Below are 17,223 nucleotides of genomic sequence, written 5' to 3'. Positions count from 1 at the left end.
CCCACAGCATTTCATCTGGAGGCAGGCAGGCAGCCTCCCCAAAGGAGCCCACGATCCTCCGCTAAGGCAGCCTCCGTCCTTCCTGACTCTCCTTCATTTTCTGCTCAGAGGAGTCACGGCACTACCCCAGGGCTAAGAAAACCTTCCCTCTTCCTCGGGAGTCATCTGGAACCAGGCACTGGGGGCTAACCCCTGCCACCCCAGCTACTCAGGAGGCTGAGATCAAGGTGAAGATTGAAGTTCAAAGCCAGCCCAGGTAGACAAATTCATGAAACTCTTATCTCCAATGAACCAGCAAAAAGCAAGAAGCAGAGGCATGGTTCAAGTGATAGAATGCCAGGCCTCAGCAAGAATGTGAGGCTCAGAGTTCAAGTTACTGGCACAAAACCAATAAATGTCATAAAGAGTTCACTCTCCACACTGCCTGGCCTCTCAGCCTCCAGGGAAAGGTCAAAAGCTCAGAGCTTGACAGCTGTTACCAACACATCTCCGAAGAATGAAGCCATTCCATCAGAAGTTCATTCCTGTAGAGACACCCACCCTTTGTTTACACAAGCACACATGCACGTGCGCGCGCGTGCGCGCGCGCGCACACACACACACTCTACCTCCCTCCCCCCCCCCCTCTCTCCCTCCTTCTCCCTCCCTCTTTCCTTCCCTTTTTCTCTTCTCTCTCTCTCTCTCTCTCTCCCCCCCCACCCCAGCATACATGCTCCATGATGTCCCTAGGACTGCATTAAACAGCAGTCCTGTGCTTCTCCTACATATTTATAAATGCAATTATAAATTAGACACAGTGAGCGAGTAACAGCAATAATAAAAACTGGGCAATTATACACACCTATGATATCAGGTAACTTATAAATTAGGCTCAGTAAGAGTCACAACAACAACAAACAGTAATGGAACAATTACAGCAATATAATATAATAAATTATTTAAAACTTAGCAATTACTCCTTTCTGGAATTTTCTATTCAATAGTTTCAGACCTGAGCTGGTTATAGATAACATAAATACAGAAAGCAAAAACAAAGAGGGAGGAGGATGCATTCTGGGAATGTGTGTGCTCTGAGTGTGTCTGTGTATGGTGTGGTATGTGTATATACACATCCACATACATGCAAACACATGCACGCAAATAAAAGTATTTTAGGGTTAGGTGTAGCGGTGCATGCCTATAATCCTAATTACTTGGGAGACAAGATCTAGAGGATCATAGTTCAAAGCTAGCCCTGGCAAAATATTAGTGAGACTCTACCCCCTCACCCAAAAAAAATTAAAAGAATGAGTGTAGTGGCTCATGACTGTAGTCCCTGCTACACAGGAGGCATAAGTAGGAAGAGCCCAGTCCAGGCCAGTTCAGACATATACAAGACATAGCTGGTGAAAGTAACTAAAGACTAAAAGGACCAGCTGTGGTTCAAGAGGTAGGGTGCCGGCCCAGCAATAAGGAGGACAGGAGATCAAACCTCAGTACTACAAAAAAACTACTACAGCCTACTACCTCAAAAGGCAGCTGTCTCCAAGAGATGTGTGACAGTGGGAAGTGAGAGTGGACACCACCCTTGCATTTCTTGGGGCCCAGACTGAGTCACGGTGACATCAGTGCTGGAGGCGGGAAGGCCAGGGCTGGCTCACGACCCAGTCTCTGCATAGCTCTGCACAGCTGCAGGCAGGCAATGCGCAGTGGCAGGTCCGTCCACGAGACACAGACGCTCAGCGCTGCGATTATTCACACCCTGTCCTTAAGAAACACGCTCCATCCTTCGCTTCAGGGACTCGGATCCTTCACTGTGCAGGCTCGCTAATCCCACCTTTAAGTGCCGGCCTGGAAACCACAGAGATCAAAGAGGGACACCGAACAGACAAATGTTCCGGAGCCCTGGCCCACAGCTGGTCCCCACAGGGAACTCCAGGCAATGAAAAAGGCAGAATGTTTCTGAATTTGGACAAGTTTGCTTTGTTTTGACTTTTTATTCATCCAGAGGCAATGCATGCAAGAGGCAGAGATCCAAAAGAACCAAACTTCTGCCCGATTATTCTTGAGCCTTTCCCCCAACCCCTTGTCCTGGACGGGGATCTCCAGAGAAACCCCCTCCACCCACCCCACCCCATCCCCACCTCCACTCAAGCTCAGCTTCACCACTCAGCACCGCCTCTGCCTCCATCTCCACCTCACCTCCTGGAGAGGCTCCCTTTAGCTGCAGGGTCCTCTCCCCTAACCGCCCCCTCCAGCTTTTCTACTGAACTTCTACCCCTCAGCGCTGGCTGCTCAACCAAAATGCTTTAAGTGTGGCCTCTTAGCAATGGCAACTCATTCCCCACCATTCCCGAGGCTGGCAAATGTGATGTCTGGTGAGGCTCTGCTTCAAAGAAGGGACCTTCTCACCATCCCAACATGGTGGAAGAAAGAAGTCAGCTCTGTGAGCCAAGTGTGGTGGCACAAACCTGTAATCCCAGCACCAGGAGGATGAAGCCCACAAGCCCAGTTTGGACTACATACGAGGTGCCAATATTCACACCTGTAATCCTAGCTACTCAGGAAGGTGAGACCTGAGGACCTTGGTTCAAAGCCAAACAGAACAGGAAAGTCCTGAGAAAGTCCCTGAGACGCTTATCTACAATTAACCACCAAAAAGCCAGAAGTGGAGATGTGGCTCAAGTGGCAGAAGACTAACCTTGAGAAAAAAAAAAAAAAAACAGAACTGTGAGGACTTGAGTTTAAGCCCCAGTATCAGAACACATGCATACACAGGCAGGCAGGTGCATGTGCACACACACATGCGCGCGTACACACATACACACACACACAGGAGAGAGAGAGAGAGAGAGAGAGAGAGAGAGAGAGAGAGAGAGAGAGAAGGTGGGGGGAGGGAGGACAGAAGGAAGGGAGGAAGGGAGAAAGGGAAGGAGGGAGGGAGGCAGGGAAGAAGGGAGATGAACAGACAGGCAAGAAACATCTGTGGGGCTTCCCTGAGGGCAGTAGTCCAGCAAACCTTATCACATGCCCAAGGCCTGGCTCCAAGTACCAGCCCTGGGCGACCAGTTTTGGATACATGAATTGTGGGAGAATGCAAAGATTCAGTCCACAGCTCGTGGGCAGCAATATGCTTACAACAGTGGTTATTTTTGCCTCAAACGTTACTTGGAGAATAACAAAGCTTAGGAGCTTTTCTTTTACATCCTTACTCTTTTCGTATTATTTGCTTAAAGAACTAGCACTGAATGTTACTGCAAAAATAAGCCATTATTCTAAAATGTAAAGTCTAAGACTCAAAACCAAAGACAAGTAAACACAGCTGGTAAACCAGATGACCCAAAGCTTGGCTTAATTGACATTGTTCATAAGGTAAGCATGGGTTTCTACCTTAACTGAGCCTCTGAATTGAAGCCCCAGCACTGGCATACCTGCACACTCACTCGTGCACTGCACATACACACACAGAGGAGAGACTCCAGCCTTAAGAGGCCTCTCCACATGCCACACCCCAGTCTCTGTCCCTGTGGAGCTGCCTATCCTGTACTGTTCACACACGTGGGGCCATGTCATACACACACATTCATTCACACAGCCTCTGTGATGCGCTCCTTCCCCTCAGCATAGTGTTCACAAGATCTTCCACGCTGCAGCACAAATCACAGCACCATTGCTTTTTATGGCTAAGTAATATTCTATCCTATTAGCATGTCACCTGATGTTTAGGCATTCCTCAGCTGTTGGCTGAGCTGGGCTGCTTCCACCTTTTCAGTATCGTGAATTGTCTGCTATGAACATTTTTGAGCTGCAGTTAACTGCTTTAAGTGGAGTCCCTGGGTCATATGCTTAATGTTTTTGTTAATTTTTTGATAATCTAACACTGGTTTCTGGTTTCTAACTCTTGGGTTTTGGTTTTTTTGGGTTTTGGCTTTTGTTTTTTGTTTTTTTTCAGTGCTGGTAATCAAGTGACCAAACCTAGGGCCTTGGACATGCTAGGTAAGTACCCCACCATCGAGCCACAACCCCCACCCTGGTTTTAATTAATTGAACTCAGGTTGCTTGCTTGCTCATCTGGTGCTTTGCCATTTGAGCTATGCCTCCAAGTCTTGCTTTTTGCTGTTTGTTGCCGGTGCGCCTTTTTGTTTTGTTTTGTTTTCTTGGTTTAGGAGATATAGTCTAGCAGATTTTTCTGCCCAGACTGACTTCAAACTTTCAATCCATGATCCTCTAGATCTCAGCCTCCTGAGTAGCTAGATTATAGGCATGAGCCACCCATGCTGGCCCAATATTTTAGTGACTGAATGAGCTCCTACATAGCATTCTCAATTTGCCCTTGGTACCTAAAGTCAAAAGTATTTATCATCTAAACTTCTATAGAAAAAAAGTGGCCCGTCCCAGTTGTGGAGAGAACCTTCTACCGGTTCCCTTCACCTCTTCAATTACAAAGTATTTTGGTATCTGTTCTCTCCTTTGATGTCACTGGCTTTTCAGAGCATTTGGGAAAGGAAAGGCCGGTGGTGGACCCTTTGTCAGAGGGCTGCTCAGAGAGTCTCGAAGCCCTTCAGAACCCTAAGGGGCTCCTATGACTGCCATGGGGTCCCATGGCTGCCAGGTCTTAGGCACCATCTCCCTTCACAGACCCAATTTTCCTCCTAGTAGTCACTGAAGTGAGGTATACCAGCAGCTGAATAAAATACTGAGTTTTCATTTGTTCTGCTTTGCCTCTTTTGGTGAGACTACCATACTCACAACCCTAGTCTCAAAGGAGGACTTAAAATGTGTCCTGATAGCAATGCCAAGAGGGAAGAAGACTTAGGAGAAAATTCTACCAGGAAGAGTAAGATCAAGAAAATGCTAGTGATGGCCCCAGACTATCTGGAAGACTCGGGTTCCACCAAGGGCGTGGAGCACCGCCAAGCCCCACCCACCAGGCCCCGCAACTCAAGATGCCGATTAGACAGAGCCCTGGTGGAGGAACTCTACTGTCAGGGCAACACCATCTTCCACAGGTTGCACAGCTGAGCCCACCGGTGTCCTGGAAGGAGCAGCCCAGCCCGGGCTGCCACACCCACCCACAGGACACTCCAGGTCCCCCAAGGCTGCTCATGACACTCGGCTGCGATGAAACCCGTCCCTTCATCCGCACTGCACAAGGAGTACAGCGCCAGACTAGGTCTGGGAACGGAGAAGAGGATGCTGCTCAGCCCCAGGGACTTGGGGACTGGAGCAGACACCCACTGTGCAACTGCAGGGAGGACCTTCTCACCATCTGGATGTCCCCACCCAGGCCAGATGAGCAGAGCGGAGGCCGGGAAAGGGAGTTGAAGGGTGGTTCAGAAAAGAAGTTTCAGAAAGCAAGAAATGCATTTTCAAATGCCCTGTGGCCTACCAGACCGGAGGGCTCTGTGCCCCTCCGAGTCACATGGACCAGGGCCACAGAACCTCGGTAGGGAACTATCAACAGGACATCGCCAGGGTCACCAGCAAAGGCTCTTCCCTCTCATCCCAGGGGGCTCCCTGGGTGGCCCCCACCCCACTTCAGCTTCCCCCTGATCTAATCAGGCTGGTCCTCAAAGCAGCACCATCTCCCCATCTCCAAGAATGGTCCAAAGAAGTGGGTGGGCCTGCCGCAGGCCCAGGGACCGGAGACGCATTCCTGCCTTTGACAGATGGATGGCCGAACACACATGAAGTTAGAAGGATTTGGAATAAATCATGGAAAGTTAATAGAAGAAGGGCAGCAATTTGGAAGAAAAATAATCTCATTTCCCTCCTGCTAAATCATTATTTGCCCCTGGTAAAGACAATTACGTTAAAGAAAGTAAGATACTATTTTAGAAAATAACGCAAGATCTTGACAAGTGCCTTTATTCCCACAAATCAACCTTGGGAGGTTGAGGTCTGGAGCTCAAGAAGGTCTCCAGGCAACCAGAATGGTTTCTCACAGGAAGAGTTGTATCCACACATCTCTCCCAGGGCTGACCTCCCAGAAACTCTCTCAGAAAGAGAAAAACAGCACTAGCAGCTCATATCTGTAATCCTAGAGACACAGGAGGCTGAGATCTGAGAATCATGGTTCAGAGCCAGGACAGACAGGAAAGTCCTTGAGACTCTTATCCCCAATTCACCAGCAAAAAGCCAAAAGTGGAACTGTGGCTCAAGTAGCACAGCACCAACCTTGAGCAAAGAAAGCTCAGGGACAGTGCCCAGACCCTGAATTCCCAGTACTGGGACAGAGGCAAAAGGGGAGGATAGAGGAGAGGGAAGGAGAACGGGAGGGAAGAAGGGAGGGAAAGAGAGAGGGAAGGAGAGAGGGGCTGCCAGCTACACAAACCATTAGACAGTCAAGGAGCCAAGCCACAGGGCCCCCAGGTCCCTTGGTTTTCAGTTCTCCCCTCCAAGTCCTCCTCCCCCTGAACCCCACAAGGGTCGAGATGGTCAGGTCCAGCTTTTCTTCCCAAACACAGATGGTCCCCAACTCGTCATAGTTTGACCTCAGATGTTACTTTCAACCCACAAAGGTGGGCTGAAACTGTAGTGTGACCTGAGTTTGGGTGTTTCTCTGGAGCTGGCAATGTGTGGGGTGACCCCTATGTGGCGCCGCCCTCCCCCACGGGCTCAGCCTGCAGCCCGGCCTCCCTCGTGCTGCTGCTGAGCGAAGATGCTAAGCCTCCACCTAACAGAGCAGGGACCGATGGCGGCTGCTCCGGCTGCCCTCTGCCGAGGGAGGACCGGCTGCACGTGGACGGGCTGCGGCCCGTGAGTGGAGTGATTGCCAGTGAAGTGGGCACTCTGTCCCCAGGGGACACTGAGCAATGTCGGGGACATCTTCAGGGGATCGCTGGAGGGGTCCACACTGGGTGGAAATTAGCTTAAGGCTCAGCAACTCCGAGAGGCAGGAAGTTCTGTTATCCACACCCCACACAAGCACAGCGGGACAGGGCGCCTCAGGCCACACACCCCCGGCACTGGGACAGCAGGAGGGATTTCTGCACCCCAGATGCCGTGAGGCGGGAGAGCAACAGGGGGAGGAAGGCCAGGGGGCCTGCACCCCGGATGTCACCAGGAGGAATTCCCTTCTCTGCACTAAGACCACTTCATACATTTTGCAGCTGGTGCAAGCTGGGCACAGATGCCCGGGGCTGAGAGAAACGGGGTCTCTCCTCCTGGTCCAGGGCGGCCTGCCCCCAGCTTCTGACAACTCTGCCCAGTTGGGAGAACCTGCCTCCCCTGGCCATGGACCCTCACATCTCTAAAATCTACCTGAAGGGATTCAGGCAACAGACAGCTCCAGGAGTCCTGGAGGGGGGAGACTCCCATCCCTCCTTCCTCCCCCACCCTTCCCCCTCTCCTAGGTCTGGGGCACCAGGGATCATTCTTGACTGGCCCTCTCACAGCTGTCCCATCACCTGGGCTCAGCACAAGAGGGAGAGGTCAAAGGCTACCATGACAGGTCCACAAGCCAGGGAGCCGAGCAGAATGTGGCGCATTGAGCTAAGATGGAACGGCAGGAAACGGCAGGTCATGACCCAGGACCAGCCGGAAGAGACGAGGGAGGAGGCCACGGAGGACAGGGACAGAGCCAGAGATGTTTTCTGGACTCTAAGACAAAAACTGTATTGATTTGGCCATGAAAACATAATGGAGCCATATTTCAATACCCAAGGCCCAGTTCCTCCAAAGCTTCAAAACTCAGTAAGAATTCATGTAACGGTACAATCCTGGCCGGAGCAGAAAGCAAGCTGGTCATGACCACTTCTGCACATGGTGCAAGGTCAAGCAGGCCAGTCCACACGGAGCCAGCAAGAGCTCACGGGGTGTCCGGTAAGGGACACTGTGCCAGAATAAAAGTCCCGTGAGGACAGCGGGGAACCAGAGTGCTCACAGAGAGTGCTTAGAACATATAGGATATGTACACACTTCTGGTATAAGGAACAGGGACCAGAATGTGTGTACACTTCCAGCGTAAGGAATATAGACCAGCTGCTTAGTACATACAGGATGTGCATACACTTCCAGTGTAAGGAATACAGACCAGAATGTTCAGTATGTATAGGGTGTGTGTGCACTTCTGGTGTAAGGAATAGGGACAAGGATGTGTGTACACTTCTGGCATAAGGAATACAGACCAGCCACTTAGTACATACAGGGTGTGCATACACTTCCAGTGTAAGGCATACAGACCAGAATGTTCAGTATGTATAGGGTGTGTGTGCACTTCTGGTGTAAGGAATAGGGACCAAGGTGGTATTCACTCTGATGGTGACATCAGGAGCTGCCAGGCCACTATGAAAACCACATTTAAAGGGCTTGTCCGGGTCCAGACCCTTGAAGATCTTGAAATCCTCAGGACCCAGGTAGCAAAACAGACACAAAGGAAGAAGATGGCATCGGTCCTCACCGGCCTCTCTTCCCAGCCCTTTGGGAGACACTACTCATGAACCCACTTTGTACCATCAGTGCTCAACACCAATAATGCTTCAGAGCCCCTCCCCTCACACTTCCTGCTGGGTGAGGAATACGTATCTGAAGGCCTTGGTATGGAAGGCATGGAAGCCCACACTCTCTGGCTCACATTATACCTGCAGTAGGCCTGGCCAGAGACCAAGGTCAGAGCAAAGGACCTGGAGCAGAAGGAACCACCTCCACCCCAGCAGGGAAGACAAGCTATTCTAGGCAAAGGATGGAAGGAGCCACACCAGCCGGGGCAGGGCCCAGCCTTGCCCTCTGCACTGCACCCCCTCCCATCTCCACTCTCAGGGTCCATGGAAAGCAAAATATAATGACAGGAAGTACAGCACAGTGGGGCTGCTTGTTACAGCAGCTAACAGCTCTAATTGCTACAGTGATATAGAAATGTTTGCATAATGTATTCAATTCAGTTAAATCATTCAAGATAGTGCATCAATTTGTATCACACTCCAGAGGAAACCAATGGTGAATCTTGGCTGTCAAGAGCTCTGAAGTACAACTGCACCACAGTAGAAATGAAGAAGCACCTTCCCTGATAGATGCACTGGGGAGTCCGGAACTCTGCCCTGCCTTGTCCCTCCAGGGTCCCCTGGGGGTCAGCAACCAAGGTAGCTGGGCTCTGACATCAGAGCTGTGGCCTCCCACTTTCTCTTCACAACAGGGAGGGGCTGCAGAAGCTTTGGGCTCCTCCTTAGAAAACAACCCATAAAGAAATGAGCCTTCATTCTGCACAGGCTGGGGCCGGGCTTGTGCCAGGTCCTCTCTCTTTATCCTCAGAAATGCCGCCAGGGTTGGTGCGGCCACTAATTTTACCAAGGAGAGCCGGTGGCTTCAGATAAATTGCTGGCCCAGGTCACAGAGCAATATAGAGCTGAAGGGAGCAGGGGTTTCAAGGCTGCAGGAAAGGTGTCCAGGGCACTCTCCAGGCCATGACACCAGACTCTTTGATGGCACAGCCCATGCCAAGATAAAGTGCCTTTCTTCCCCTCCAGGCACCCAAATGAAATTTTAACAAGCTGACAGACACCCATCTGGGATGAAGCCCTCGGCCTGTGGACAAAGCCAGCCTCACACCTGCAGGTGGGAGGACGAATGACTCATATCTAAACGCTTGTTCCATGAAGCCAGGGTCATTAGTTTGTCACAAGCCAGGCCCCTCCCCTGCCCCAAGGCTGCCCAGGTGGTGTGGTTGGGGGAGATGAGCCAAGCTGGAGGCAGGCTGACCACATGCAGAGCCCCCGGGAGGTATCCAGTGGTCAGCCCTGCATGACAGGAAATATGCAACACCAGAGAGCCCGGAGCTGAAGGGCATTCCTTCCACCATGGTCCAGCCGGGATCCTGAAACCAGCATGCACCTACTCGTGCTAAGAAACTGGAAATGGCCCAGGCCACACAGAGCAGCTGAAGGCAGGCAGGAGCCATTCCACAGGCCCACAAGCAGCCACGCGGAAGGGCTGCTCGAGTTCCTGCTCCGGACTTCATTAGATTACACAGGAAGTTCCAGGTCTGAACACAGAAATGTCCGAGTCCAAGAGGAAAGGCTTAGGCTGACAGCCTCGTCCCCACCTCCCACAGGCCCCACGGCTCCCCAGGCCACCCAGATGAACCTTCCGCCATGCAGATCACACTGTTACTTCAAGGGGGACATGTGCCCACATCCATGTGCTGGAGGACCAGCATCAGTTCTGTAACCAAGAAGGGAACCTGGGAGGTGAGGGGTGGGGGGGATGGGGGGGGGTGATGCCCTCAGCAACTAGTACCCAAGAAGGGAACCTAGTGGGGGTGAATGTCCTCAGTGTCTGGGTACTTTGTGACAACCACACCAGCAAGCTAATATATGCACTGTGCACAGCAATTTTAATGTCAGAATAACAGCTCCCACAGGGTGTCCTGTCCCACCACAATACTGAAAGACTACTGGTAGCCAAGGGCAGGATGGCTCAGGTATAATCCTGGCTACTCAGCAAGATGAGATCTTAAGATCAAGTTTCAAAGCCAGCACAAGCCAGACAATCCATGAGACTCTCATCTCCAATTAACCACCTTTGAAAAGGCAGAAGTGAAGCTGTGGCTCAAGTCATAGAGTTCAGTGAAAACGCTGGGGGACAATGGTCAGGCCCCAAGACTGGCACTAAAAAAAGGGGGGAAGGGGAGGAAAGCAGATGTGCGAACAGTGCCACTGCATTGCATTCCAGGACTCCGCAGGGCCTTAGACAGACACAGCCATTTGCTCCTGTGAACTTGCCATCCTGCCAAATTGGTGGCAAAACTAAGCACTGGAAAAGGGAAGCTTACCCATGTCACAGGAATGAAACGTGGACCGGCCACAGAGAAAATCCAAACTCTGATCCCTCCAAGCTCACCAAATCACAGCTTCCCTCCCCTAAGTGATGGTCGACAAGAAATCAGAAGAGCTGTGGATCCTCGAGCTTCCCCACCTCGCTGCACACCACAGCAGCCAGGCGCAGTCCCTCAAAGCCCCACACCACCCCCACTGGCGCAGGCACCTGCATGCTGCCTCCACGTCCACATAAACCCCACTGAGGCCGCAGACACCTAGCAGACTGGACAGCCCAGACAACAGGGATAATAGCAAAGATGGCAGGGACAGGGCAGAACTGGCCAGCACGTATGCGCGCGCGCGCACACACACACACATACACACACACAGAGTAGCCGGTGGCCATGCAATCTGGTGCTTCCACTCTGGAAAAGCCTGGCAGCTTCTTAAAAAGCTAAATATTCAACTAACACAGGACTCAGCAATTTTATTCCTGGGCAGTTATCCCGAAAAAGTAAAGACGTATGTTCATGCAAAAACCTGTACACGAGTGTTCTTAGCAGCTTTATTTGTAATACCCAAAACCCAGATGGCCTCCAACAGATGAACAGTCAAACAAGCTGTGGCAGAGACAGAAAGAACAGTACTCAGCAATGAAAAGGAACCAACGTGAGAGACACAACTTGAGAGATCCTCAGAAAATATATCAACCAGGAAAAGCTGGTCCCAAAACCACACACAGCCCCTGTATGACGCCAGTTGATACAGAGACAGGGAACAAATGGATGGTGGCCAGGGGTTGAAGGTCTTCGTGATGCACAAAGTTCTGCATCTTGTCTATGAGTGTCTGTGTCCTGCTGCAGAGAATGGATTATAGCTGTACAAGGTGTAAACTTGGGGAAAACTAGTAACAAGTACACTAGATCTATTCTCCATGACTGCAATTGCTGAATATGCTAACCTTAATGAAAGAAAAGAAGGAAAAGGAGGGAGGGTGAGCTCCATCCCTCCCAGGGACAGGCTCAACCTGCTGCTTCCTTTCTGCTTCACCCTCTGCACCCAGAGGTGACAAGCGAACACAAAAGCGAACACAAAAGGATTACAGTGGTCCACACCTGAATCCCAGCCATTCAAGAGGCTGAGATCTGAAGATCATGGTTCAAAACCAACCTGGGCAGAAAAGTCCCTGAGACTCTTATCTCCAGTTACCTTGCAAAAAGCCAGAAGTGGAGCCATGGCTTAAGTGGTAGAGCACCAGTCTTGAGTATAAAAGGCCAAGTAAGAGTGTGAGGCCCTGAGTTCAAACCCAGTACCAGTACCAAAACAAAGAAAGAAAGAAAAAAAAAAGGACTAGTCACACCCCTAAGACAATCCTGACCAGACACCTGATCTGATAGGCAAAGTGATACAACAATAAATTTTAGCTCTCCATAATGTCTCTGAAATATAATCAGGTTTATAGATACATATTATGTACTAATCTTTTTCCCTCTAGCTCTAGTGAATGGCAAGGCTGACTCAGATAACAAAGGAGGTCTCTCTTGCACACCTTCACTTACAAACTTCTGTGGTCATAATACTTTTAAGAAATCAACTTTTCTTTTTCTGACAGCCTAGACAGCAACTTTTGAAGGAAAAGATTTCCCCAGAAACCATAATGATGAAATCTAAACAGAAAATCACTTGTCACTTCATTTCCAATCTTTGCCCTTCGTTTGATGAAAAATTAATACAAGTGAAGGAGTGACTGGCATGCCTCAAACACATGTCTGCCCCCCTTGACTCCACGAATGCTTGAAGTCTGCAGTAAACAGGCTCAGTTCCCCTACCAGATGGGGACAGGACTAAAAAGTGGTAGTCAATTTGCTCAGGGGTCACTGCACAGGGCGTAAGAGTCAGGAATCAAACGTGTGTGAAGCGCCAAGGCCCCATCCCATTAAAGGCGAGAAGGCAAGACAAGGCTCACGGTGTTCCACCAACCTGGCGACAGAACAGTTCACTTCCTGTACGTCCCTGTGCATTGGTTCTCACAGCTACCACACCAGGCCCCCTGCCCCAAGTCTCAACAGCTTAAGCACACACAGATGCAGCATGTCCACTTCTGAGGCCCAATGCCCAAGGGCTTAATTCTAGGTGCTGGCTCTGATCAGGCGGTTCTGGGAGAAATCTGTCTCCAAGCTAGAACAGAGGTCCTGTTCCTTGGCTAGCTGTTGGCTACAGGCTGCCCTTAGCTCCCTTCACAAGTGAACCTCTAATCTCAGAATCAACAATTGCCCACTGAATCCTCCAGGTTTGGGATATGATTTCCTTTCTGCAGCACCCCTCTTCCCCACCGGAAGGATACAGGACCATTTCTCCTTCCCAAGCTCTAATCAAATCCACAAAGCTCCTTTGCATATAACTAGCACATCCTATTCCCAGGGGGCAGGGATTAGGCTGGGGGCGTCCTGGGGTCCTTCCTCTACCTCGCACACAAGCCTCACCTCTTCATCCAGCCTTCAAAACAGAATCCAGATGCACTTCCTCTTCCTGATTCCCGGGAGGTGACCCTGCCCAGCCATGGGGGTGGGAGGGAAGATGAGGCGGGGAGGGAGGAGGGGGGGGAGAGGTGACAGAAAAGAATCTATGGCCCATCCTTCAGGGACCGTGAAGCCAGTGCAAATAAGCCAGAGCCCTAAACACAGTCCCACACGAGCCCAAGGAAGGGGAAGGAGCCATGGGGCAAATGTCAGCGGCGGGGCCCAGTGCAGAGAACCCAGGGAACCCACACTTCCTACCTCTACACAACAGTCCACAAATCAGCTGTCTACCCTTTTATAAAATAAATAAATAACTGAAGCGTCTCAATTTACAAACAATGCTTCTAGCAGATTCCAAAGTACTCTCAAACAATGAGCTATGATTCATGTTTCCCAGTGAGAAGGAGTTTTACCATTTCCTTTCCCCTCGTGATCCATTCATGGGCCAAGTGGCGAGTGGAAGCATGGCCCACCCACCAGAGCCCAGAGAAACACTGCTCTGTTGTTAGGCTCCCCAAAAAACTGTTGAGGTTGAGAAGAAGGATCTGCAGTAATTTTCCCTTCATTGGAAATAGCCAGTCAGCTACTGCACCCTTCCCTGCATCATTCACGGCCACACCCGAACCCCTCACCTGCCCTGGGAACAAACTCCCAGCACCACAGCACAGCACAGCACAGCACAGCACAGCACAGCACAGCACAGCACAGCACAGCACAGCACAGCCGCCTGGGATGACTCCACCGGTCAGCTACCCTCCCACTCCGCCTGCTGAAGTCTCCAGCCTCCCCACCACCCTCTCAGATAGAGGATTTAGTCTCTACAGGGCCTCCTGAAACCCTTACTTTCACCCAGCTCAGCTATCGTCTCCCCATCAGGTAAATGGAAATAAAACCCACCCCCTGCTCCACTCCACAGGAGAATCAGTTACACCTTGCTATTCTTCCCTGGTAAAGCCATCCCTAGCGCCTTTCTCCTCCGGGAACTTTCCAACACTGAGTTCTGAACATAATATCTCAAAATATTAGCAAGAGGTGTGAGGTTATAATTCCTAAACAGAAATGCTGGTCAAGCTCTCTGGAAGAGAGCTATGAGTGACAACAGGCAAGATTATTGGCATATTCTGGCCCAGGACTAGCCACCCACCTACCTGCCACTCCTTGAGAAGCCTCTCACCACAACTTGCAATTTCAGGGAGCCCATGCCTGCCATAATTGGCAACGCTCCCTCTGGTCTTCACCACGTGGACAGGGCACATTTCAAACATGGTGCCCGCCAACACCATCAAGGCCACCTGGATGAGTGCCTCCTTGAAGATGTGGGAGGAAGCAGGGCTCTGGTGCTCACCTTTAACCCTAGCTACTCACACCTGTAATCCCAGCTACTCAGGAGAGGCTGAGATCTGAGCATCTCCATTCAAATCCAACCTGGGCAGGAAAATCTGGGGGATTCTGATCCTCCAGTAACCACCACAAAGCTAGAAACCAGGATGTGACTCCAGTGACAGGGGCCAGCCTTGAGCGAAAAGCTAAAGGGGCAGTGCCCTGAGCGCAAGACCTGGTAACAGCACACACAGGGTGGAGGCTCAAAGAGAAGCCCTCCCTCCCTCCCTCCTCCACTCCAAGGACCTGGCAGCAGCGGCGCACGGTGCTCACTAAAGCATGGACAAGCCTCCCTGCCCTAACCCTGCAACACGGAAGTGGCCACAGTCACAGATGGGATGGGGGGGGGGGTCTCCTGGCGCCCCTGCACCGGCCTCTGGGGCTGGGCTTGCTCACTCCTCCGGGGCTGGGCACGTGGGGACGATGCAGCTTTGCCTCCAGGCCATCCAACCCTGCCTCCTGCACTGCGACCCCAGAGCCTCTGGGCTGGAAACTCCCCCCGAGCCTGCCTCTCCGAGGCACACCTGGGAACTCAGGCGGGAGGTCGGGGGACACACACACACTCCCTGCTCACAGGACTTGGCTCTGCCATGCCCCTCCGGGGGTGTCGGTGCCCGGTGTGCTCAGCCAGAGCGGCGGGAAGCCCAGCCCCGGTGCTCCCGGAGCAGGGCGGCCCCTCGGCCTGCTCCCCGCCTTAAACACCGAAGCCGCTGGCTGTCCACGCGGCGGGGGTCCCGGGCCCTCCGGGCCTGCTGGGCACGAGGCCGGGACTTGAGGCGGACCTGCGGCAGGGCGGACTCGAGGCCCGGCCGGGCTGCAGGTGAGGCGGCGCCCGGGGAGCGGCACCTGGGGCCGGGGCGAGGCGGACCGAAGGTGAGGGCTCCTGGGGCGGGCTGCAAAGCCGGGGGGTCGCGTGCCGACCGGGCCGGGCGGACGGGACGAGGCAGGTCGGGGAGGAGCCCGCAGGCTTGGCGGGCCGGGCCGGGAAGGCGGGCGCCGGGGTCCGGGCGCCCGGGCCGCGCAGGGCGGCCCACTTTCTGGGACGCGGGGCCGGGATGGGAGCAGGAAACTTGCGGCGCGGCTCCCGCCAACCAGGAGCCCGCCCGGGCGGGCGCGCGGGCCGCGGGGTCCGGACCCCGCTGGGGACAGGGCCCCCGAGGCTCCCCAAAGTTCACCCGAGAGGCTGGGGGAGAGCCGACGCGCACCCGGGGTGCCCCGCGCGCCGCGCGCCCGGACCCGGCCCCGGGACGCACGCGGGACGGCGGGGGACCGAGCGGCCACGGGCCCCGCATCCCGCGGACCGCGCGCGCGCGGGCAGCAACAGGCTCGGCGCCCGCGGCCCGGGAAGTTGTGCGGGCGGCGGCGGCGGGGAGCCGGGGGGCCCCGGGGCTCCGGGAAGGGGGCGCGGGGCGCTGCTCACCCACGCCGTACTTCTCCTCCCTCTTGGTGGGCACCCAGCGCGTCATGGTGCGCGGCCGCGGGGCCGAGAGCCGCCGCCGCAGGTCGGGCCGGAAAGTCCGCGCCTAGGCCGCCATTTTCCATTCCTTTCGAGCCGCGACAGGATGGGAGGAAAAAGTTTGCGGCGGAGGCGGCGTCATGTGGGACGGGGCGGGCGGGGCGTCGCGGGCCGGATGGGAACGGCCGGGAGCGGCGGCGGGGGCGGGGGCCGGCGGCGGCGGCGGCGGCGGCCGGGGCGCGCGCGGGACCCCGGAGCCTGGGCGGGACGCAGCCCGGCCCAGCGACCCCGAGGACCCCGAGACCCCGGAGCCCGAGCGGGACGCAGCCAGGCCCAGGGACCTCGAGACCCCGGGACGCAGCCCGGCCCAACGACCCCGAGACCCCGGGACTCCGGAGCCCGACCGGGACGCAGCCCGGGCCGGCCCCGCGTGCCCGCAGCAGGGGTGCCCTCTTTTCCCTCTCCTGAGCTCGCAGCCCTCCAGGCCACGACGGGGAGTTGGGGGACGATGTGCACCGCGGCTGGGGCTCTACCTTGGCGGGGAGCCGGGGGAGGGGGAGGATGGGAGGAGAGGTGAGGCGCTCCAAGACACGTGGCTCATTCGCCAGTCTGAAGGGAGCGCCTACCTGGTGGGAGAGGGTGGCCCCAGGCACGGCGCAGCCCACTTGCCACAGGTCCCAAGGGTGGCTCGGTGTGCAGCAGGGAGGTCCTCCTGGGCCTGGGAAGGGAGGGGACCCCACAGCGGAGCTCTGGCTGGAATGCCGGACCTAAAAGTGGGGCGACCCAGAGAGGCCTGGAGGAAGATGGTGAGCAGAGGGGCAGAGAGCTCTCCAGCCAGTCACCGGGCCCCATATGTAATGAGGGCTTCTGATGGCTTCCAGGGGAAAGCAAGCAAGACAGAGAGGGAGAGGTGCAGCCTCACCATGAAGGCTGAAGCCGGGTAGAGTGTGTGTGATTTTGTGGCGTATTCAGTGGGGGTCTGTTCTTTCACCAAGCCTGAGCTTGAGTGGCTGCAAGGTTAGGAGGAAGGAAGCACCAAGGTGAAGGCTCTTTTAGGTAGGTACTAGGTAGCTGGGTCAGCCAGAGAACCAGGAAAGGCCCAGAGGACTGCTGTGCTGTGGAAAAGGCCTGGGGC

The 17,223-nt window shown here is 53.9% G+C and overlaps 1 protein-coding gene across 1 annotated transcript in view; it reads right to left on the bottom strand.

The window, feature by feature from the left end:
- Dock1 (dedicator of cytokinesis 1) overlaps positions 1-16,230 on the bottom strand; it is a 439,069-nt gene extending 422,839 nt beyond the window's left edge. The window contains exon 1 of the mRNA XM_042701327.1: positions 16,053-16,230. Coding sequence (XP_042557261.1) covers positions 16,053-16,098 — 46 coding nt within the window. The 5' untranslated portion in view covers positions 16,099-16,230. The remainder of the gene's footprint in view (positions 1-16,052) is intronic.
- Positions 16,231-17,223: the final 993 nt, after the last annotated feature.

This window comes from Dipodomys spectabilis, unplaced genomic scaffold (assembly GCF_019054845.1).
Source record: "Dipodomys spectabilis isolate Male_0828 unplaced genomic scaffold, ASM1905484v1 ptg000289l, whole genome shotgun sequence".
NCBI classification, from domain to species: domain Eukaryota; kingdom Metazoa; phylum Chordata; class Mammalia; order Rodentia; family Heteromyidae; genus Dipodomys; species Dipodomys spectabilis.
This window is presented reverse-complemented; position numbering and strand designations above follow the sequence as displayed.